Source organism: Gymnogyps californianus, chromosome 11 (genome assembly GCF_018139145.2).
Source record: "Gymnogyps californianus isolate 813 chromosome 11, ASM1813914v2, whole genome shotgun sequence".
NCBI lineage: Eukaryota > Metazoa > Chordata > Aves > Accipitriformes > Cathartidae > Gymnogyps > Gymnogyps californianus.
Genome location: NC_059481.1, coordinates 21,272,152 through 21,296,445, shown reverse-complemented (window position 1 = coordinate 21,296,445; position 24,294 = coordinate 21,272,152). Strand labels below are relative to the sequence as shown.

Here is a 24,294-nt window from a genome sequence, read left to right as displayed (position 1 = left end):
TTTTGATGGCCTTGCTTGTTGACCACAGCACAAGGGCACATGGAGATACGTCAAAAAAAATCGCTTTTTTGGTAAGATTTCTATTGCCCATGGTGGAGCTGGCTGGCGGAATTTAAAAGGGTCAATTTAAGCAAAATGTTGGGGGTTTTTTGGCCCGATCCACTTGCATGCATGAACTTGTCCTACGTGTTGGATGGGAAGTGCAGGCAGGGCTTGCTTCCTCCCTATCAGCTTCTCAGCCTTTGCTCTTCCTTTTGGCCATGCACAGCATCCCTGCCGGATTTCGGTGCTGCTGTGGTGTCGGTGACACCATCCAGCCGGTGGTTCTGGTGCCGGTATTTGGCTCTTTTGAGGAAGTTTCCCACTAGCTATCTTACAGCTACCGGGCATTGTGCTCTGGATGTGAATAGGTGCCATTCAACCTTGTTTTATTCATCATCAGCAAAGCATGAAATTACAGTGGAAATGCTAATAGATTTCCTAACAACTTGGTATCTACTTGGGTGAAACAGTTATTTGTTGACTAATTAGTAAGTTAATTGTTTTATACTTTATTGAGGTCAGGTTGCTATTTTAATGCAGAGGGAGGTGGTGTGTGCTCTTCTAAACAAGACTCCGCTTTAATGAGTGGTTATTATCATTGGTTGGGCTAAAGAAGTATAGGGAAAGGGTAACGGTATCTCCAAAAGGAGCTTTTCCCCAGCTGTTTACCGTGTGACAAGGCAGGATCTGAGCAAACTTGTGGTCCAGGCCAAGTGCAAAATGCACGGGTATCGCGTGCGTACCCTGCAAATGGCTTGGACCTTTGAGCAGGCGAGGTGTGCCCGGTTGGACCTGTAATCGGGTATTCGCTTTTTGGAGCTTTTAGCAATGTTCAGGCACGTGTGGAAAGCTCTAGCCTGAAGCGGCACTGGGTGAAAAGCCTGTTAGGGTTCTTTGCGCTGACCTCCGCAAACCTTTCAGGAGCAGGGAGGAAAGGGCTGGTGTTGCTCAGAGCCGTACCTGGAGTTTGCTGCGGAGCATGGGTCTCCCAAGAAATGGCGAGGGCCTTTGGAAACCTGACCATCTCTCATGACGTGTGCACCTATCCCATGCTCCGTTTTCCTGCCTGCTCTCTGATTTGGAGCTAGAGGGAAGAGCTGTCCCCGGGAGCCGGGATGAATCCTGCTGGGGTGCTCAGCTTTCTCGGAGACCATTAACGGGGCAGGCTTCTCAGCTCCCAGAGCTGCTTGCAAGCTTTGGGCACGCTAATTAAAACCATTCCTGACATAAAAAAAAGCATTTCGCAGAAAGAAAGGAAAGACCTCTCCTTCCTGGAGTTTATGATTGAATGTATGAGTAACGTGGCCTTGGGTTTCTGGGGCATGAAGTCTTTTCCCTGGCTTGATTTATGTGATTTAAAAAAAAAAAAAAAAAAAGTTTCCTGCCCTCCTCCTCAGTAGCTTTTTTCCCTCTTTCTTCCCCTCCTGACCCTGTGCTTGTGGCCAGCAGAGGTTTCCTGGATTTAGAAACAGTCTTAAAAGATATCCATGTGTGGATGGAGGCAGTAGCGGACTGTCGGGGAAGGCTCCTCCAGGGTGGTTAAGCCATATTGCTTTGGATATTTTTTTTCCTTTTCCACGTTCTTCCTCTTCATCCTCCTGATTAGGGCTTTGTGGTAATTATCTACCTTGGCCAACCCTGTCCTTTCTCAGTTAGCGCAGCCCCAGAGCTGTGATGGGAGTCAGGGGGTTTGTGCCCCTTCTCGCTCGTCCTGCTGGGCTTGTCTCCCACGTGGGGAGGGATCATTTATAAAGTATTAGTCTATATTGGGCAGCATCACAGGGAAGACCACGAGAAAGATTATTGCTTGCAGACAGTGTGTTTTGTGCTGATTCTTCCTCCTTCCAGCTGGAAATATAGTGTGGAAATACTGATACCTGTTGGGTTTATTTGTTGCGCTGATCACCCTATGCTTTTTAGAAAAATTGCCGGTGTCTTCAGCCTCCGGGTATCTACAAGCCTGCTCTGTAGTCTCAACAGTTTTGCCCATACACCTATACCAGTTTGGCAATCCTGGAAACGCAGAGATAAGGGTCAAAAGAGCTCTGTTCCTGCTGTCACGCAGTCTGTCCGGTAGCCAGAGCAGTTTGTCCTGGCAGCAGCGCCAGCGTGGCAAGTGCAGCTGCAGGCTGCGCGGAGACCTGCGGTCATACAGAGGGATGTGCGGGTAGACCTGTCCATCCCGTGGCCAAATTTGCCTGGTTTTCGATTCTTCCCCTAATGTAAAATTAAACTGAAAATGGCAGGATGGCTGCCAGGAAAGACAAGCTGGTACCAGACCATTGGGGGAAAAAAAAAAAAAAGAAAAAAAAATCAAACAAAATAGGACTCAGACCAGCCAACAAACCCTATCTTAGTTGCCTTCATTTTTTTAGTTGCCTTTATTTTTTTCTCCTGGAGCGGCCAGATAGCTTTTAAATCTTCGCAGTGGGACTTTTGCTGTGCTGTGTCCAATAAGGCCTTCTGCATGCATTGACTGGCAAGAACAATCCCTGGGCAGCCGGCAAAGGGGAGTATTTTTGCAGCCTGCATCCAAGTGTGACTCCGACGTTTCACACCGCCACCTGAGCTAGGACGGGCTGTGAATACAGATCATGCCGCTCCTTTCCCTGCTTATCCCAGGCTTCTCGTTGGGAAAAGGGCCCTTGCTCAGGGGCTGTCAGGGAAGTGGGTTATAAAAGTTTTATTAGCGAAGCAGAAAGATGTTTCCAGCCTTCTTGTTCCTTGGGAAATAAGAGAAGAAAAGACAGATAATGTTTTGCCTCTTTATTAGATTGGGAAACCATCTATAAAGAAGAAATGTATTTGAAACCGAGCCCCCGTGTCTCTCATTAATGCCGAGTCAGCAGCATCCAGCCGGTCGAATGGAGGGTTTGCACGATGAGGGGCTTCGAAGGGGTCCTGTTATAGCGAGACGGGTGCTGGAGAGCCCCGAAGGAGCCAGATGTGAGGCGAGAAGACCAGAGCCGCCAGCCCGGGCGGTCCTGCAGGAACTCAGCCCCTTGCAGTTCCTTGCAGCTACGCAGCCAACTGCTAATATTCAACTGTGACAATCTGCAGGCTGGAAAATCTCAGGCTTTGGGGGAAACTACCTGCCTGGCGGGTAGATGAGAGCTTGTGCATGCTCAGGGGCTGCTGGTAGGACACTGAGGGATAGCAGTGAACCGTAAAATGTCCTTAAAAGTAGCAAGTCCAAGTAAAGCTATGCGGCTTAAAATGTTTTATCATGTCGTACACCAGGGCTATTAGTCCCCTTCTGTGCTTCCGTCAGGCAGCGTGGCAACCAGCAGTGAAGTTTTATCAGATATTAAAACCTGCTTTTGAAATTTCTCCTAAAGCAGAATGCTAAATCAACCTCTTCATGGTGGTGTGGTGTTTGTTTTGTTTTTTTTTTTTAATTCTTGTGCTGTTTCCTGCCTGGCAGCTTTACCTTTACTTCCATTTCTCTCTCATTTTCCATCAGCTCTATCTGTAACCATTTTGTGTTTTATTGAGCATGAATGAATGGTGATGCCTTTTAGATGAGTGATATTTTCATCTGAAGATGCTTGTTTAATATAAGCTTCTGCTCAGCTGTTATCCCAATGGTGCTTTGTGTTTACCAACAGATTATTTCAACTGGCTTGAATTTGGAGGCAAATTAATTGCATGGAGAGGTTTTCTCCTGTTCTCCTACCCGAGCAAAAATTCTGCTTCTCTTCTGGCGGGACGTTACAGACCTGAAACACGATTCGGAGGCGGTGTGAGCTGTGTAAGAGCTACAGCATTGCTCCTGGGGCCGAGTATAACCTACGCTTCCCATATGCTACCACCCTTCCCTTTAGGTAAAATGGGGGTGTTTCTGCCTCCGTGCAAATGATAGCAGCTCCGCAGAGCAGAGACCGTAATCACTCAAGCTGCTGCCGTGTGGGTCTCTGCGCATTTGGGAATAAAATTTTCCATCTGTGGGAATAGGTTATGAATCCAAAGTCATTAGAAAGGGTCTGGGTTTACCCTTGGTGCTGTAAGCAGGAGTTCAGCTGTCAGCGACAATGATGGATCCCCAAATACCCGCTTGTTGCAAGGCATCGCTGCCACCCCGAGAGGTTCCCTGGGCTGTGCAACAGCAGCTGTACCTAGGAATGCTGAAATGTGCCTCAGTTGTTAAAGATTTGTTTTTCGTCTGGCCCGAGGTTTGTCGCAGCGATTCCCTGGAGGTCTCTGCCGGTTGAGTTCAGCCTGGGGAGGTACATGCCTATTTTTTGGCACTGGCGATAAGCAGGCTGCTGCTTACAGCTGCGGCAAAGGCATGCAAGAAGCCAGCGAGGGCATCGTTTGCCTCTGTCATGCTGGGGTGCAAGGCAGTGTGTGGGACACCGGCTGCGGGCAGGCAGTGCTGCTCACCGCGTGGCACATGCCATAGAGAAAACACAGCGAGGAGAGCCGTCTGGTGTGCTGTGCTTGTGCGATGCTCCTTTGATCCTCCCAGGCTCTTCTTCGCCTGCGTCTGAATTAACCCCGCTGCCTCTGATCTCTGGCTCAGGCCACTGCGGAGCTGGGTTCCCATCAGTTCTCTGAAGCTGGTGATGGAGGGGAGAAGCAAAATCTCTTCCTGAAGGCTGACTTTTCTGTTTGTGCCTGGGTGGAGGTGGCAGATCTTTTTGCATGCTCCAGCCGGAGCTGAGTCCCTTCAGAGAGCTCTGACCTGCATCTTACACCATGGAAACAGCATTAGATCCTGATGAGCATACCCAGATGTCCCCAGGGTAGCACCCTGGGAGCTTTCAGAGGCACAGGTCTCTGTGTTGGCCCCAAAGCCCACTGCCGTGTTAGGAGCAGGGAAGGAGGTGGGATCATGTGTCCCCCACGGGCTGGGGATGGGCTCTCCAATACGCATTTCCATGCCTGGGGAGTGTTGTGCATCCTTAATTCCCTGTGGCTTGTTGTCTTCTCGCTCCTCATGCAACAGCTGGCAAGGGAAGGGACTGGAGCTGGACATCGTGTCCTCGACAAGGTGCTCAGCCAACCCTTTGCTTCACCGGGACAGCAGGCTCTGGCACCCTTATTCAGTACCATAGTGCTTAGGGAAATCAGATATTCATGGCAGTAAATGTTCCTTTGGGGCGATGAGTCGTCTGGGGTCCACCCTGCCAAAATCAGCGGGATTGCTCCTGGGGAGAGGTACTGCTGTTGAACCTGGCCCTGAGCACTCGTATCAACATCTTCATCCCCTTCTCTGCGTATACCCCATGCACGGTAATTTCCTAGCCGATCTGCTCCATTAAGGCATTACAGGAACATTAGTTAACGAGGCTGGTTTTGAGAGCGACGTATCGGGCAGGCGGTGTTCCTCTGGGCCGTCCCTGCTGCTGCAGAATTTGCATCTGGCCGGCATTGTGCATCTCGCAGTCGAGCTGCGAGCGCCTGGTGAAAAGGGCTGCGCTTCCAGATCCCCTCGCCAACAATTCGTCTTGCAAATGAGCAAGGGCAGCTCACGCCCGCCCCGGCCCCGCTTAATACGATGGCTGGGCTGTAACTCCGGGCTGGCGTGGGGTTCATGGCACGCTGCGGCCGGCTCATGCCGCTCCCCTTGCCACCGTCCACCAGCCAAATTTCTCGTGAGCGGGCCACGTATCTGCATTAATTTAGATGGCTTAATGTGGGGAGCTCGTCAGCTTGATTTCCCCCGTGGCTCTTGGAGTCAGCTGGGGTGCCGGGGCCTCCCATTAGTGGTCCAGCCCGGTGCCAGATGGCGGGTGATGGCTTGCGGAGGCTCCGGAGCTGACGTGCCCCATTGTGCGAGAACACAAAAGCGAGCCGGGCTGGATTTTTTTCTTTCCCCCCCTTCTGCTTTCATTTTCCTTTGGTGCTGTCACCCTCACAGCTAATTCCTGGAGCTCTCTGTATTTATTTATTTCGTTTCATGGTGGGGAGGGCTGTGAAGTTGCTGGTGATGTTTTCCTTGCGGATGCCTCCACCTTGTCCCATGCAAGTATCTTATGGACTTCGCTATTTCCCGTCTTTTATTCCCCACCTGAATGTGCATGTGGGGTGCGCAGTCCCCTGTGCATGCACACTCACACAAAATCTCTTCTTGGACAATTTGGTCGCATAAACAAGTTATTAGGGTACCATAGTGGGTCTCCTGGGGGCCCATTATGTGCCATGAGGTTTTGTTAAGATAGATTTAATCGCCGTCCTGGATATTTCAGGTGTCCCAGCAGTTTTTCAGGTCTCTAACAGTCTGTGCTACAATTAGTCGTTTGTTACTGAGTTTTCATCTCTTTTGTTAATACCAGAGAGGTGCCTGTTTTGGGGTGCAAGTGTTTTTCCTGATGAAGATGCGCATTTCGGGAGAGAGAGGACTGATTCCCCAGGCTCAGTGCAGGAGAGGCTGACCATCCCTGCGGAGACCCCCTGAAGATCAGGCTTACGGGGCTTTGGCTCTGATTTCCCCAGTGTGCTGCAAACACCGGGGCAAAGCTCAAGTTCAGAGCTCAAAGTCAGTAAAAATGCCCCCCCGTAACCCCACCATTCAGGCACAGCGTTTGACCTCTGCCCGCTCTCTAAAACCCACATCGCTTTGCAATGCCGCCGTTCCTTGACGTTTAGCATCGCTCCAGCCCAGGCAGGTTTCCACACTCGTGTGCGCATCCCAAACCCTTAACAAGCTTTAATTAAAATGAAATTTCATGACGACGGGGAGCTTAGGTGGCTAAATGTTGTTAACCCTGGCATCGGGATGGGAAACGCGTCTGGGAAGTGAATGGGGACAGCAAGTGTATGAGCAGGGATGGGGACAGAGGAGTCCCAGGTGTGCGGGGTGAGATTGCCCTCTCCCATGGGTGCACCCAGCCGGCAAAGCCAGGGAGCCTTCGCAGAAGGGACGTGGCCGCATCCCTCCTCTGTGTCGTAGCTGGGCAGTTGCAGGTTTGTATGGCTCTCCCATCACTGAGAGCCTTTGAAGGCAAATATTGATATTTAAATTTGGATTGCGGGGCTGGCTGAGTGTCCAGCCTTTCTTCTAGCTCTTCTTCCTTCAGCAGGAGCTGCGGTGCTGAGCCCTTCTCCAGGCTGGGCATTGGGTGCTGGGTTTCTTTTCAGAATTCCCTCTTGTCTTTTGTCCATGACACTGAATTTTGCTGCCAGGGGTTGTTTGGAAGCATGGGTGGGGAGCGATGGAAGGCGTAAGGGACTTGGCGCATCTGCAGAGGGTTTATCTGATGGTTGCCACAAGCCCACAGGAGAATCTCTGTCCCCTAGTCAGGGGACCGCTGCCCACCCCGACCCGCTGCATTTGTGCTTCTTCGTGTGTTTGCGCATCCTGAAACTCATTTGGGTAAAATATTTGCAAACTCCGCAGTAGTAAGTAACACAGGCTCTTCCCATCTCTCCTCCTCCCCTCCTGCCAGCAAATCGATAGAGCCCCTCCTTGTAGCCCTGCGAGCTAATAGTTATCCCATCCGGGAGCATCCCTCGGGAATTACGTTCTTCAAAGGCTTCCCGAGCCTCACCGCCCAAGCCTTGTGGTACCCAGGGCTTCTCGTCGTATCCTGTTCCCATAAACAGTACCAAAGGTCTTTGAGAAGAGAGGAGAGACACCACCTGAGGTTACCGGTGTTTGCCTTACTATGATAAAAAAGCAAAAAAAAAAATTAATATTTGAAGTATATACCTGAATGCCTTAGCAAAGTGTTCAAAGCTGAAATTTGGTTTTGCTTGGCTGCTCATTTTAAAAATTCCCTGTAGAAAGGACTTGGTTATTTCTCCTTGCCAGCAATAGATGCATATGCAAAATCCTGTGTTTGGTTGTGACGCAGTATGGAGATTGGATGAGGGCAGATCACCGATACGTCGCTCAACTGTAGGCACGGCGATGTTATTTTTCTACCCTATAGAAACCTGCTGTTGTAAACCATCTTACACGCAGAAAACACACCCAGCGAGCGCAGCCATGGTGTGGCCGTACGTACAATAAACTGCAGAGCCACGTGACAGCCTTGCAGTAAATCAGTGCCTCTCCTCTTTCTGATCTCTGGGGTTTTCCTGCCTCGACGTGACACTCTGGGACGTTTTGGTGCTGGTGGTGATCTCACAGGCGGTGTTGTCCCACTGGCCACCGCTGCTCGGCACGTGCCGGTAAGGATGCGCTGAGCCGGGAGCGGCACAGCAGGGCGGTGGGAGCGTTGCCTCCTTGACCCGCCACTCTTCTCCTGCCACTTCTTTTCAACGAGTCCTCAAAGGTAATGAGTTTAATTTGATAAACTGGGCCCAGGGTGAGGTGTCACTGTGAGTTTGGGAGATAAGCCTCCCCGCTTCTTATCAACAAGAAGCCAGTCCTCCCTGGAGAGCTGTGTTTTCTGGAATGCATCCGTGCTCCCCAGGTTTGATGATGGTCTGGTGATAGTGAGGAAGATAAAGATGGTAAGATTTGTGGTTTGTAACTCTGCCATCACTTTCTTCCTCTGTGTGACCATCCTCCACATCCTTCTTATCTTTAACCGTTCTCCTGTGTCCTCGCTTGTGTTTGTCTGTCCGCATGCTTCGGGATGGTGATGTGTCTCCCAGTCATATTTAGGGTGCTGTGGGGTACGCGGGGAGGAGAGAAGACTCGCTGCGGGTGCAGAGGTGCTTTCGGTTGGAGTGGCTGCTTCACGTGGACCCAGCGTGAAATGTAAGCTCTCACCTTGTCGTAGGAATGGGTATCTGGAGGGACCTTGTCGTGGTGGGTATCTGGAGGGACCCTGGCTCATGGAATCCAGCCCGTGTTACCACCCGTGCTGTGTCACACATGGACATATGTGCATGTGTACGCACGCTACTGTGTATACGCTGCCAAGCGATGCTGGGGTACAACCCCAAGTACAACCATCCCGGCAGAGGCACGGGAAAGGAGTTAACGCTCGCTGGCTCATGCACAGAAATACAATCCCTGTCTCCTCCAAGCTCCCAGAGAGAAATCGGTGAAAACATCAAACCGCACGTCCTGTACAGTGGGGCTGATACACCGGAGCTATGAACTTTCTCTTTGAGGTGGTAATGGTTTGGCTAGCAGCCAGGAGCGGCAGCCGTGAACGGAAAGGGGGACTTCCAGAGATAAGCTATTTTCAGCCAACGGGGCTTCTCACTGCGAAATAAATAGAAAAAGGACGAGCTCTACGTCTGCGGTCATGTGTCCTGCTTTCGTGGATTTGGCCTATTTTCTGAAGAATGGCTGTAATTCAGCTTGAATTTCCCCTGGATTGCTGCCAGCAAAATAGGAAGCAGTTGCTATTGCCAAGGAGCGAACAGGAATTTATGTATGTAACTGAGCCACGGGGATGAGATGACAGCTAACGGCTTAGCCGCTGCTAGGAGGAAAAGCAGACCTTGGCGGAAGCTGGATTTTCTCAGTATCGCGGCGGTTCAGTCCTTTCTACATCTTTGATATTATCACCTTCAGTCCGGATCAGGCAACATCATAACACAATATCTGTGCTCACCACCAAGGGATTGGGAGCAGAGGAGCGCTCAGCATTTTGGAAAATCACCTGCACTTGAGTGAAATCCAGAGTTAAAATGAACAGAAAGGAGCTTTAGAGCAGTCCTTTGTAATGCTAACCCTGTGCCCGACTTGCTCTGCGTCTGCGCTCTGGTCCTTCGGCCTCTCCTCTCTCCTCCCCATGTGCACAGAGGATGCTGAGTATTTCCCTTGCAACGGTGTGAGGCAGCTCCTCTGCGTCAAGCGATGGAAATCCAGCCTTTCGTGATTGTTTTTCTATTTGAATAACTTCTTTAGTCAACGTGTACACCATTTCCACCTCTATTTCATTCCTTAATAAAGAAGGGGGCAGTTTATCATGCTTGGCACAGAGTATGGATGTGGTGAAAGACATACTGTTCTGAAGGATTTGAAGTTAATTTCCGTCGGACAGAGAGACGGTTGTTCGGGTTACTCCCTCTCGAAGGCAGGGCAGCTGCCTGTCTCCCGTGCTCTGGCTGCCTTGGGTCTACAAGGAGCCTTTACCTTGTGGCTTTGCGCAGCTCTTCCCCATTGCCAGACCCCGTGCTGCTGAGAGGTTTGCAAGTCTGTAATGTTTTAGAGTCTGAGGGATACAGCTGGGACTCAAACCTGCCATCCCGCCTGTGCCGTGTAATGGGACACAGCAGAGAGGTGCGTCTAGGTACCACGGAGTCCATCGCGTCTGCCTGCCCGCTCCTTAATGAAAGCCTGCGTCTCTCTCCGTGCTGCGCTCGGGTTTTTGCCGAGGGCCAAGAAATACTTCGTTGTATGCACTGCAACACCTTGGACCACCAGATTTGATGGAGAGACGCAGGGCATCATCTCGGAGGCAGTCCCACCTCCTCCAGGCGCTCATCCAGCCGCTGCCCAAGGGAATATCTCAGTCTGTACAGCGGGCACCACGGTGCACAGGCAGAATGGGCTGTAGTTCAATTTTCTATGAACTTGGTCATCCCAGCCGTGCAGGAGCAGCGTGACGGCCGTGGCTCGGCAGCACCGAGCACTTGCTGAGCTCCCTTGCCCAGGCAAAACTCCCACCGCGGCGGGGCTGACCCCACTGCAGCAGAAGGGAAAATGAAGAGTGAATTACCGGCACTGGTGCTGTTCGCTGTCGGCCTGATAAAAATGGCACCTTGCCCAAGTCTTCTATAAATCACAGGTTCCATTCGGAAAGGAGTTTTCTGTGGTAATTAATGAGCCAGTATAAAGACATTAAATGGAGAATGTGTGGTGATAGAAAGGCTTGTCATTCACTGAGCCATCTTCCCCCATGTGAATAACCACGAGGGAACAAAGGCCAAACTCCTTATAGACTGAAGTGCACTATCTCTGATAGCTGGGAATGAAGTAATTCTCTGAAAATAACAAAGGCGCAGTGAAATACATTAGTAAACTAATTACAAGAGAGCTGGTAAAAACAGATGCTCAAAATTTAAAGCTATTATTGGAATGATTGCTAGCAGAAAAATGGGGGCTGACAACAAAAAATTAAAAAATGCTTCTCATTTAAAATTCATTAGCCTGTAAATCAGGACAGCTCCCCGTCTGAAAGCGGGGCTGATGGCATTTCCGTGGGCAGTCGTGATGAAAAGCTTCCTTTCCTTCACCTTTCTGGATTCCACCGTCACCTCCGGAGATGCCGAAACAAAGCGTGGGCTCGTTGGTGAGCACAAAAAACCAGGAATGGCTGCTGGCTTTGCAGACCGGGAGGGCTGAGCAGAGATGTTTTTACGTAGAGGCATTGCAAGCGCTGCGGCAGGGCGGGATAACGCCTTGTGCTTGGATGGCTCGTTGCCTCTCCGAGCTGATAAAAAGCAGGATTGCTCGTCCGCGCTCGATATCGGAAGCAGCTGGCTGCAAACAAAGTGGTCCAGGGCCAAAAATGGCTGTGCGGGAGCTTCCTCTTGTACCATCTCCATCAATATTTGGGAGAGGGATGGAAAACATTGTTATTGTGCAACAAATCAAAATGGTAACTATGTAATTTGTCTTAATTGTGTGTGTCGGAGTAGGAAAAACACGAGGAGCTCCGGATGGGAATCTGGCAGGAGAGACCTGCCTGCTGGCAGCGTGCTGCGTGCTTTACTTTGCCCTCGCCGAGCCAACCTCTGCCGGAGGCTTGCAGGACAGCTTGCCCTTCATTTTCTCATTATTTCAGGGGTCTGCAGGGGCACTCGAGTAGGATAAATCATAGGTATTTTGCAAAGAGCAAATGTGTGCTTCAGAGGAAAGCCTGGGAGGTGGCAAGGTCCTGAAGAAGCCGTTGCCTGACGCGGGGTGAGCTGTGGATGCAACAGGAGGGAGCATCTGGAGGGAGCATCTTCTTGCGATGCTGGAGGGGAGCCCTGCTTTGGGGTGGAGGAACCTTGTGTGATGCTGGGCTTTCTTAAGAAGTCACCCTGCAGAAACACAGGAGCCCTTCGTGGTGACTTGTACCACTGGGAAGGTGTCACAGCGGCCAGCGTTGCCCGGCCAGCATCACCCTTGGTGCCGGAGCACTGTAATAGTGACAGATAACCTCCTCCTGCACTACAGAATCGCTAGCCCCATATGCAGTCCGCCCAAGCAAATTAAGAGTTGTTTATGACATTTAATACTCCTTCTTCCCTCCAGCAGCAGGGCGGCAGGACCACAGGTTTGGCTTCACAAATGGTTGCCTCAGGATACACTAAATGCTGTCATGAGCCAGAGAGCAATTTCGTCTTGAAAAATTACTGCAATAGCACTCCCTGATAAAGGTCTCTCCCAGCGATGCCTCCCTCTTCGCCAGAAACTTCTTCTTTCCCTGAAACCAATTTGAGAGCGCTAAAGGGGCTGTTTATTAGTCAATTCCCCTGCAAAACAAGAGGGTGCTGGAAGACGAATAACTACCTTGGGCTGTCTGCTGTGCTGCTCTGCGTAGCAGGTAATGGGATGGGATGCTGCCACGTGCTCTGAACACGGAGGGAAGTGAGAAATTTGGTCCGTGGGATTGCCAAGATGCATTTTTCAAAGTGATTTATAAGGAGCAGCATTGCCTCATGGCTAGAGCGTGCCGTTTGGTACTCAAGGGATGATGTTGGATTTGGGTTGTGACCGTGGGTGTCACTTTGTGTCCTCTGTGCCCATCTCTGTGAAATGACCAGTACGTTTATAGGAAAGGTTTGAGGATGCTCAGACAGCCCTGGTTGCTCGCTGGGCTTCAGAGAGGGTGTTTGTGCTCATGCACAGGGACTCACTGCTCCCTCTTTCCAGGCTGGGATGATTTCTGGCTGCAGCCACATTGCAGGGGGTCTTGGGTCTGAGCAGGCAGCATTTGGGCAGTGCCGCTGCACGGGGGAGAGCGTGGCGAAGATCAGCTGCTTTCAGGGGTTTCCTTTGGCACAGGCAGCTCCCCTGGCGCTCTCTGTCCTCCCAAGTCAAGATAACGAGGGTGATGGGGTGTCGGATGTTGGGGATGCTCCCTGGCATGCTGTACTGGGACAGTGTGGGCGCAGCCTCTCTCCAGAGGGATAGCGCTTTGTGAGCTTTGCAGAAATTGCAAGATACTTCAGTATAAAACAGCCCTTGGGGTGTGTGGCCCCTGTTTCTTCCTATGCATGGTGCAGAGACTGCATTTATCCAGACAAAAATCTTTCCCACTCACGGGAGGGTACCCCTGCATCAACAACTGATGCTGTTGTAGTTATTTTTCCAATAAGCGAGCTATAATCAATACCATAAATATACTAAATGTTCTTTAGGACTGGGAGACGGGCTTGGAGGCGCGTGTGATTGCGCAGGAGAGGCTGGGTGTGCTGGTGATGGGGAGCGCATTCAAGGGAGCCTCAGGAAGAGGAGCGGAGCTGCAGCACAGGCATTTGAAGGTTTTCCAGGTGCCGTGATAAAGTCCCTGCAGGGATCTTTGCAGGGACAACCCATCCTCCTCCTCCCAGCCCTGGTACTTTGCTCGTACAGGGCAGGTAGAGCAACCAGGGACCCCTGAGCACATTCCCTCTGACCCCTGACCTGTGTGCAGCGGAGATGTGTTCATTACTTTCGCAGGATATTTATCGTCCCTACGCAGAAGCAGCCCCTGTAGGGCTCTGTGCTTTTTTCCACTTGCTTCTCAAAGCACCAAAACAAACAGTAAATCATGGGTCAGCAGAGTCCATCCGTGCCGCTCAGTGCGTTGGGGCAGGGAGGTGACCTGAGCTGGATTTGGCTCGCAGTCATTTCACGTGTTATGCAAAAACTTGAGAAGCCATAGTCCCAGATCAGGCAGCAATTTGCCTCCTGGTGGACTTGAGTCACGAAGCAGTAGATCTGGGTTTTTTTTTCCCTCCTCTTGTAAAGTATCTGTTGCATGTTCCTTCCCGTGGGCAGCTGCTGTGTCCCACTGCGAGGCATTAGCTCGGTTGTCTCCCTTTCATCCCTGTCCCAGGAGCTTAGGGCAGGGGGGAAGAAAAAAACCCAGGCCAGGTAGAGACTTTGTTCCTCAACCAGAGAAGTCCATCTGATGGGGCGTCTTCTCAACCTTGTTTAAATTATTTCACTCGGCTTTGATTGAGTGTGACAACAACGGAGACACGAGGATGCAAAATGCAGAGAGGGTGGAGAGCCCGGACCATCCTCCATCCCTGCTCTGAGCAGTTGTATCAGCTCCTGGGGGGAGAAAACGACAGCCAAAGCAAAAGAGAAATAAGCATTTGTTTGCAAATATTGCAAATAAAAAGCGTGCAGGACTGACCCTCTTTCCCTCTACATCTGCCCAGCACGGAGCGAGATGGGGCTTCCTCCCTCTCTCATCTTCCCATGTATTTTGGTTCCTCTTAAATAAGCTACCTTTCTCCAAAATGTCTTCTTTGCTTCAAACTCTCTTGAGTCTTGCAGCCCATTTTCTTTTGAGATCTGAGGCCAAGCACGGACAATAGAGATTTGGGATTTTCACCCCTATGATTAGTGGGCAGGGGCAGAGGGGATTTTCCTCTGTGCTGAGAGAGGCACGGCTGGTCTTTAATATTTCCCTCCCTTTCCAAAGCTGAGAGAAAGGCGATTTTTCTTCCCTTTAGATGGGAGCGAAGGCCCCCGCTCCTGCTACTCCTGGAGAATTAAATAGATAAATGGGCGGCGCTGTTGTTCACGCTTCACTATGCACAAAGCAACTTGCATTCAAAATTGGGCTCATGGCAGTTCAGCAACAACCTCGCACAATAGCATCATTAGACACGCAGGGCCGGCTCGCAGGCGCAGAGGCTGCTCTGCAGCTGGAGTAGCCACCGGGCTGTTGTGACGTGGGCTTTTTTTTAATCTTTATAAAAATGCGTCTTTTTAAAAAAAAAAAATAAAAAAATGTAGAGAAAGAAGATGCAGTGTCTTTTTCTTAAAGACTTGGGAAAGCGTCCCTGTTTGAAAGCAGGGGGAAGAGAGGAGAGGATGGGATTTGTGGTGTCTGTACGCCCCCCATCTTTTGTGCTGGCTCTTTCCTGCAGGGAAATCCTCCATTTCCAGAGTACGGAGAGGAGCAAATACGAGACCTGTGTCTGCTAAGCCTTCACCTGACGTCCTCCTTGAAAATATTCCCCCAGCAGGTTGCTAACTTAATGGTGAAGGTCTCCTAAGCCGGGAGGGAATGGAAGAGGATGTAATCCCCCTGCTTGCTTTGGGGCAGGGAAAGTGTTTGGGAAGGAGTTGCTGTGCCAAGGAGGATGGGTGCTTAATAAATCTCACAGATACCGAGGGTTGGTTCTGCTGGAGCTGTCAGCCTGATCTGAGAGTGGTTTAGGTCTGGGTTTAATTGGCATGGTGGTCATTGTGTTTTAAAAATGACCCTGACTTCTGCTCACCCGAGGGGAAATTCAATTTTATTAGTAAGTTGGAAAATTCAGTATGAAAATCAGCAACTGTCGCCAGCATCAGAATTGAGCCGCTTTTGGAAGGGGTCGGCTCACCCGTGGCTTGTTCTCTCACACTGGGCAAACCATTTGCCTCCCAGACTTCGCCTTCATCAGTTGTAATGGAACTAAGGGATCTTGCCCTCCTTGGTAGGGGTGTCTGGGAGCCCAGATACTGGAGGCATGTCCCCATTAAACTCTTGTTCCTTGTAATGTGTCAACTTTGAGGCATTTTAACCACGTGCCTGCATTGGAAGAGGTCTGAATTTAATAGATTGGTGGCAGAAATGTGGAGAAAGGGTCTTTGCTGGTGGACTATCATTTGTGGACTGCCTGGCGGTGAGGATGCTCAGCTCCTCCCCAGCATCCTCTTGTGTCAGAGCCAACCTGGGTATCTGTTTCCCCATAAGTAATTTAAAAGCAAAAAGGAATGTGATTGCAGAACTAGCTGGGCTTCCCAAATACTCTCCTACCATCAGCTTTGGCACTGAACCTTTCAAGTCTTCTTCCTCCCCTTGTGCCTGCAGTTGATAATAATGTTTGTGTTTTAATGATTCTAACAGGCCTGGGATTTGCTTTGACATACCAAGTTAATGTTTTCTTTTTCTATATCAAATCTAGGTCAATCTCTGGCTTAGCACTAATGCTGTGCCGAGCAAAAAAGGATTGGCCACTAATGGTTTCAATTTAGTTTTTCATGGAGTAAAGAAAATTTCACTCTATACCTATTTTCATTTTTATTCCGTTGGCCTTTCCACAGGGCCTGTTAGGATGGAGAGAGTGTGTACGCTTTGGTTAGGGGAGACCCAGAAAATCCTTTTGCCAGAACGAATCCTCTGTGAATGTGGATGAGGATAAGAGTTGCTGCTCACCTGCGCTGTGTCCGTAGGACATGCCTTGGGGGACTGCATCCCAGTGAGGGTTAGGTGGTGGGAGATCCCAAGCATGGGGTTCTCTTTAGGGAAGAACCTCACCTGTGATCCAACCTCATCCTAGTTGAGGTCCTCTATGATACAACATGGGGGAAGGAGAGATGAAGAGTAACTCCTCTGCCTCGTGTCAGTGTGGCTGTAGACAACTCAGTCTGAATCTAGCCTTGGCCAACATCTTTGGGAGGAGGTTCACCCACGCCTGCAGCGTGGGAGGGCTGTTAGGACCGTTCCCCATCTGCTGTGAGCCCATTTTGTTTTGTCTTTCCCTGCTCTGTGCTGGTCTGTGTGTACCATGGCCAAGATCCACGTGTGATGATAGCAGAAGCGCTGAGACACTGTGGCTTGGAGCATCGATATGGAGCAATGAGTGTGCGTGTGATTTAGGTTGATTTTATGGCTTGATGACTACCCTACGCTCACTGTGTGTGTGGACAGAGATGGCAGAGGGAAGTTTAATGGGAACAGGGTGGCACTCACCCTGTCTGATGACAGTAAAAGGGGCCCGGAGCAGCACCGGTCCCTCCGTTGGCACGTGGATGCTGCATTGCTGGATGACAGAGACCGCGGGCAGATGGATTAGAGGGTGCCTCCCCTCTTAGGAGCTCACGGGTGAATATTGTGATTGCATGTATTTATTTTTAAAATTATTATGGCCATTAGCATAGAAATGAGATGCAGCTCCCTGGCTGCTGGCCAACCCCACCCGGGCTGGTGTGCAGCTCTTCTCCGTGGCGGCTGAAACAATAGCACCCGGCTGATAACGGGGGTCTTGGTGTTTGCTGCTGAAAGGCGAGTGACAAACAGGAGCGAGCACTCCGCTGTATGAGTTTGTTACAGTCGGTTGGGACGTATATAAAAATCACACGTGGGTCAGCAGAGATTTAGCCCCTCCAAGCGATGTCCTGTAACGCTGTTGTGCTCCTATCCCTCTCCTCTCCTTACACCCAGTGATTTATTTCCAGGCTGAAAACAGGATCCCAGGTAATCACTCGTGTTCAAGTTTTGTTGCTGTTTTACAGGAGATGCTACAAAAGCTTTTGTCTCTGCAACTGTAAATAAACTCGTAAACCTGTTTTAAAAATAGCATTTTGTAGCTCGGTGCATGAATTTTTAATGCATCTTCTGCAAACCAGCTGGTCTTGGCAAGGGTCACAGTGTTTCCTAGGCATTTAACATAAAACTGTGCTTCAAAGCCACATTATAGGGTCGTTGAAGAGTAATATTTTACTTAACATCCTCATAACTGAATTATTTATAACTTCCCATGTTTTATTCATGATAAATATTAATACTAGTGTCTTTAAGAGTAGAGGTTATTGCTGCAGTTTTACCTATAAGAGGTGATATTATTGAAATAAAGGAACGGCAATGAATTCTGTAGCCAGCAGAGCGAAGTCTGTGCCGGGGCTGTTCTCATTCACACCTCCTTCTTCTTATCAACCCTGTCAGCCACTGAAAAACCTCAGCGCTGAGCATCTGTACATTTGAAAGGAATTTTCCTGCAGGCATCTGAATCTCTGCTTTTTTTTTTTTTCCCCCCTTCGCTTTTTTTTTTTTTCTTTATTAAAGAGCTTCGTGTCATTCTCATTAATTCTTGGATTCATTTCTTGGGGAGAGTTCATAAGCTTTGGTTGCAAGATGCTCACCCTGGCCTGAGTCTCCAAAAGGCAGCCTTGAAATATTCTGCACGCTCCCTCGAGCTCTCTGGCTGTAGACACCCCTGGACCCCCCATTTTTTGAAGCATCCCTTGCCACCTTGGAAGGGGAATCGCCTGGTGTGGGAGACCCCCCAGCAGCCTTTGGGTTCCTTCCCACGTGGCTGAGTGCTCTGGGCCACGAGCAGTCTCATTTCAAGGCTAAATCTGTGTGAATTGGGTAAATTGCCATTCCACCATTGGGCTCCATCCCTTACCAGAGAGGATATTTGCATTAGTTTTCATCTTGGGAAAGGGAAATATAATTTTGCATGATCTTTCGCCTTGTGCTGGTGTGTTCCCATCTGGCTGGAGCATCGCACAGCCACGTCCCGGTCCTGCTCCCATCAGTGCATCCCGACGTGGGGCTGGCTGCCCATCCCACCCTCACGGCTGCAGAACCTTCCCAGCCTTACGGCCGTGCATGGCTTTGCTCCGTGTTACTCGATCAGCTTAACAAATCTGCAGTCAGCGGGTTGAGAGCGGTGGTTGCGGGAGCAGTGTGGGTTAATGCAACACATATTTAATGTATGATTGCTAATGGCCATCTCCCATCTGCCTGAGCCCAACTGGAGTTTGCAGATGAATGATTAAGCTGCCCTGACACATACGCAGCTTGTTCCTTACCAGAGGTACATTCATTACACTTGACGCATGTAAAAGGGGACGAGACTTTCTTGCTGGGGAGAGGGGTATTATCGGGCTGGGGTGGCAGAGCAGGGGGCTCTCTTGGAGTTTATTTTGTATGATAATGTGAGAGATCTTCCCGCGGATGCGGCACTATAAATGAATCATGAGCTAAATAACCACTGGGATGTTTATTAGCTTCGAATATGTTTATTGCAGAGTCAACAGGCAGCACCTTCCAATTAATTAATAGTAATAATTACTGTATTATTTATGTAGCTCTAACAGCATGCCAGAGTCTTTCTGCACAATGGTTACAGCTGTGGCTATGCTGAAACAGGCTGGTCCGTATTCATCCTGCGTGGGCAGGCTGAGGTTTGTCATTTGCTGTCGGGTGGTCCCAACGCCAAAAGCCTCGGTTTGCGGAGCTGCTGAGCTCTCGGCAGCTGCTCTTTCTATCGGCTGAAGCCTGTTGCTCCACAGCATGGGGATGCGACCGTTCCTTCTGCGGTGCTGGAAGGCAGAGTGTGCGATGAGGTGGAGCACCTGCCAAACAGAGACGGAAATCAAGGGCTGTAAGTTTTAGTAGGGTATCTGGGAGCTCTTTTGGTCAAGGTATTTAAACAAAATGAGTTTGGGAGTCAAGCTATGCACATCAGAAGGATATTTACAGCAGATAAGACATTGGCAGCAACAGAAAGGATAGACATCTCTTTTCTGATGGGAGCTTGGATCCAAAGCCTGATGAAGCTGTCGAGAATGACCTCCGATAAGTGCCAGTGCAGTGTCTGTGTATCTCGCTGCCCCCGTAGACCTTGCTGAGGAGCATGTGGGTCATGGAGCACTGTCTCCTGTCCTGGTTGAGTCATTCAGTTCAATGTGCAGAGGCAGACTTATAGCAAGAACTTGCCACTAGTCTTGTTTCTCCATGCAGGAGGTTAGGCTGCAAACCAGCTTTCTGTTCTTGCATTACAATCCCATTTGCTAGCTCTGGGAAATCAGGGTGTTTCTAGGTCATGTGAAGTTGTTGATAGTGGATTTCTCTTCACAGAGTGAACATTTTTGTCTCTCTTTGTGTCTTCCAGCGATGTCTGACTTCCACATCCACCCTCAGAACGCAGTGGTGGAGGAAGGTGGTGTAGCGAGATTCCAGTGCCAGATCCATGGCTTACCTGAGCCGGTCATCCTCTGGCAAAAGAACCGCATGCCGGTCAACACAGACAACGAAAGGTAGGACATGTCCAAGCCGTGTACTGCTGTCCTTTCTCCAGGTGGAAAAAGGTGGCCAGACTTGCTGTTGCTCTCTCAGTTGTGCTACGACACAACTAACCTGGGCTGAGGGTCTTGGCCAGTGTTTCTGCCGTGGAATACTCTTTCAGTTAATGCTGTGGGTTGTCTGAGCTCCTGTGCAGAACACTGCATCTCCCAAGAGAGCTAAATAAACCCCGCTAGCTGATTTTGGAGAGAGCAAGGGCTTGCATTGACCTTCCCCGAGAGGATCAGCCCTCCTCCAGGTTGACTTTCCAGCGTGAAGAGCCCGCCCAGCAATTCTAGCAGAGCCGGGGTAGCTTTGGCATCCATCATCCCTCCGTGGCTCCATTTGGTGCAACTCTTTCTGAGCCAGATCCATGACTTAGGGTCTTCCACATGGGTCCTGAACTCTTGCAAGCGCTGAATTACACTGTGGCCGCTAGACTTTCCTTCCCAGGTGGACTCCCTTGTGTGTGGCGGCGGGGAAGCTCTGCAGAGAGCATCCCGCAGCGCCCTGGGCTGCTGTTTCCCATGCAATCCTCCTAAAGAGAAACCCCAGCTGCCCGCCTTCCCCAGCCTAGACCTGGGACGGCACGTCCTCGCTTCCTGTGTTTGACAGCCCGCTCCCTTCGCGTCGGAAATGTCCCTCATCATGGTTTGATCCTCCGAGCGGCGGCGGGGCCCGGCGGAGGACAGGTGGCAGGAAACGCGTGCTCCGTGCCGGCAGCCTCCGGCGGTCCCAGCTGCAGCTCGGGAGCCGCGCAACCGATGGTGGGAGACAATCGGTCGCAGCACACCTCGACTGTGAATTGACGTCCGTGCGTTGGGAATAGGCGAAACCAGGAAGCTGTAAATATTTTCCTGAAAGCCCCTATTCTTAAAAATGTCAGTTCTGCAGCAGAACGTGGTTGGGTTCTTTGGAGGCAGGAGAAAACACGAGGGCTGGAACAATGCTTGACCTTTTCAGCGTGACGGTGAACTTACAGTAGAAGGACCCAAGAGGCCCAACCCTGCTGTGGAAGACTGCAACTGTCGGGTTTTGTTTTTCCTTGCTTTTTTCATCTGAGTTTTTTTTTAGCCCAGCACAGGGCTGATTTGTTAAACTTGATCTCCTCTGAAGGCTCCTTACTCACACAAGTGCTAAACTGAGGACGTGGTAGAGCAGGGCAACTGGTCCAAGGTAGTATCAGCAGAAGTGAGGGGTGCAGAACTGGTCCTGACACCTTGTGTGCATCCCCATGAGGTGTTGCAGGACAGGTGAAGTTCCCTCGAAGTCCCTCATGCATTATTGCCCCTTTCCAGTTGAGCCCAGGGTCACAGGTGTGGAAATGGTTAGAGATGTGGCAGGGATTTGAGTGTTACCAGGACTTCTGTCCTCCAAGACTGAGGAGCCCCAAGACTGAGGAGCCCCAAGACTGAGGAGCCAAGACTTCTCTCCAACCCAGAGTCCCCCAAGCCGTGCTCATCCCCACTGCTTCTCCACTGGCGCAGGGAGCTTGCCCAAGTCCTGGAGAACATGGGCTAGGAGCAGTTTCCCTATGTTCAGTGTCCTGATTTTGAACAGATTTGGCTTTTTGTAGGAGTAAAGTTACTGGGGAAGGTTTTTGTTGTCAGCTCAGTAGATTAATCTCTGACACCAACGGGCCTGGGTGATGAGGGTTGCTTCTCTAAGTGAATTGGATTTCTGCATTAATCATGCTTTGTGCATTTCTGCGTATAAAGTGTATATAAATTTGTATGCCGAGTCTTGCACTTGGAGGCTTTGAAGGCAGAATAATAGCTTTGGAATTGAATCTTCTAATGCTGTGGGCAGATTGTTAACAAAAATGAAGGCTTCTTGTGGTATAATTCATCCAAAACAATGGGCATTTTAAAGTCCCAGAGAGATTGCAATCAACTTCGGGACGTGTAAAACTGATTGCTGTCACGCTGCCACCAACACCGAGCCACGCGTTTGGAACCCAGCGCAGGGAGCAGGTTATAGGCACTTAACCATATGCTGATATGGAGAAAGATATTCTTCATCTTCCAGACGGAAATGGACTATTAACTCATCACAGTGTAATGACTTACTACCAGCCAATTTAAACACATGGTTGCCAAGCAACCTGTAATGTATGTATACAAATATGTGTGTATGCATGCATGATTTAAATGTACCTATGTTTTAAATACATAAAATATTTATTGATATTTATGTATGCCCACTCAGTATCTATTTTAAACACGCCTTTCCACGCATTTGAGGTTTTAAGGTCATGTGGATTTGAGTCCTGGACCTGGAGCTGGGAGTGTGGAGCACACGCTTCCCCTGATGCTTGTCCATGGTCACGGTGCTTCAGCTGATGAGTGATAACTCCCACGTCAGCTGTGTTCCCATGCAAATGTGCTGCCAAAGCTTTTCTACAGGTTAAATAGGAAGCATCTACTTTGTAGCCTTCCAGCAAAAGTCATCCTTTCTCAAGGGTGCATCAGAACATAAAGAAAAGGAACATGCCCCCCTGTAAAAGAAGACCAGAGGCTCAAGTATCCTAAAAAATAAAGAACTGATGCAGCGTTAAGCATGGGCTCAGCCTGCCGGGAGCTGCATCGCTCGGGTGGTATTGGTACCTCTGCACTGGGATGCGGGGAGCCAGCCTGCCTGACCTGGATGGGTGTGCAGCCTGCTTTCACACCATGTCCTGCTTTGCAAGTTTTTGTTTCTGCTTTTCTCTTCCCGCAGGTACACGCTGCTTCCCAAGGGGGTCCTCCAGATTACGGGACTGAGGGCAGAAGACAGTGGGATTTTTCACTGCGTTGCTACCAATATTGCTAATGTGAAGTTCAGCCGGGAGGCCAGACTCACCGTGTCAGGTTAGTACCAGTAAACACTCCCCTGACTGTCCTTCCATCTTCTTCTTCCTGCTGCCGGTCTGGACCAGGACAGTTTAAGAGAGCTTTAGGCTAACAGCGCTGAGAAGCATCCCTCTGTCCAGCCATAGCACCTTCCTTGTTCTGGATTGTTATTAGTTCCTGCCAGATCAGTCCATTTGATAGCAGATAAATCTGTCTCTTTGCCTGTAAATTAGTGCCAGTTTCTGGGTAGAGGGAGGACGGTGAGAAAATGAGTTACAGCAGCTTTACATTAAATAAATTCTTTTAGAAATGTGGAAGATTCATCATTTCCTTATGAGACCTGCCCACTCTGGAAGTAATTGCAGCACACGGGGTGATCAATTATTTATCTAATGGGGGAATTATGTTCTGTAGGCTGCTAGCATTGCATTGCGACCAAAGCGGGCTAACCTTTCTTCGGAAGACAAGAAGGAGAAGCCCTGAGCACCCCAGGCTGAATTTTGACTTGGTTCTCCATCCACATTTGAAGTCAGTGGCTGAAACAGGTTTTCACCTCTGAAAGCTCCAGCTGAAGAAATGACGGTGCCTTATGGTCTCCTGTCCAAAAAAAGGGCCAAAACCACATACTTGCTGTTTGGTTTCATACTGCCGGAGGTAGGATGCGATGAAGCTGTAAGGGCAGACCAAAGCCACCCACATCCACGCTTTGCACGTGCACAAGTTCGGCCTGTTTGTGGAAGCACACAAAATGGCACGTGGAAGTGATGACCTTGGGCACAGTGAAGGAAGGATTAGGGTGCAAATACACTACTGCCTTTCCATAGCTGTTCTGCCCTCCGCTGACCTGCCCATTGCCCATCCTCCGTTAGTTGTCCGTGTGGGACCCAAGCTGATCTCTTGGAGCCCCTTCGAGCAGTTACTCATCAGCCAGTTTCTAAACCCGATGTTAGATTGTCACCTTCTAGTTAGGCTTTCTTCGTTTGTCAGTCTTTTTAATTTAAAACACTTTTAGCTTCACAAGTCTCCCTTGATGTTTCAGTAGCTGCCTGTAGTATGAAGGAAGCGGGAAGTATTAAGTCTAAATCATACAACGTAGCCCAATCAAGCAGCCAAGAGTGAATGACACCTTCGTGCCCTCTTCTTAGAAACGCCTTTGATATGCTCAACCTCCTTGTATGAAACCAGGACAGCTTGCTTCTCCTGGACTTCAGAGCATTTGTGGGTTACCTTCAGAGAAGAGAAGAGTGCCAAAGAAGTAGTCACCTGCAAATTGTGGCTATGACCTGCTGGCAGGGTGGCCTCTGAGATACAGGACTCTGTGCAGGTCAGAACCCCCCTGGGATGCCGGGTACCCGCTCCGGTCCCCTGTGACAGCAGTGGTGATGCACATGGCTCTCTGGTGGGGGACCATCCCAGATTCCCTGTGGAAATGGAGATTACAGCTTTGGAGATAAGAGGCAACGGAGGTCTGCACAGGGCTGGTTGGATGTGTGTTTCTCTTTGAGCTTTTTTTATTTGCAGCAAAAGGTCTTCCCCCCGTGAGCTGTGATCCTCCTGTCCATCAGATACACGTAATTGCT

The 24,294-nt window shown here is 49.9% G+C and overlaps 1 protein-coding gene across 1 annotated transcript in view; it reads left to right on the top strand.

Annotated features, from left to right (window-relative positions):
• IGDCC3 (immunoglobulin superfamily DCC subclass member 3) overlaps positions 1-24,294 on the top strand; it is a 105,586-nt gene that overhangs the window by 42,634 nt on the left and 38,658 nt on the right. Inside the window, exons 3-4 of the mRNA XM_050903532.1 lie at positions 19,714-19,858; positions 22,602-22,732. Of these exons, the coding sequence (XP_050759489.1) occupies positions 19,714-19,858; positions 22,602-22,732 (276 nt within the window). The remainder of the gene's footprint in view (positions 1-19,713; positions 19,859-22,601; positions 22,733-24,294) is intronic.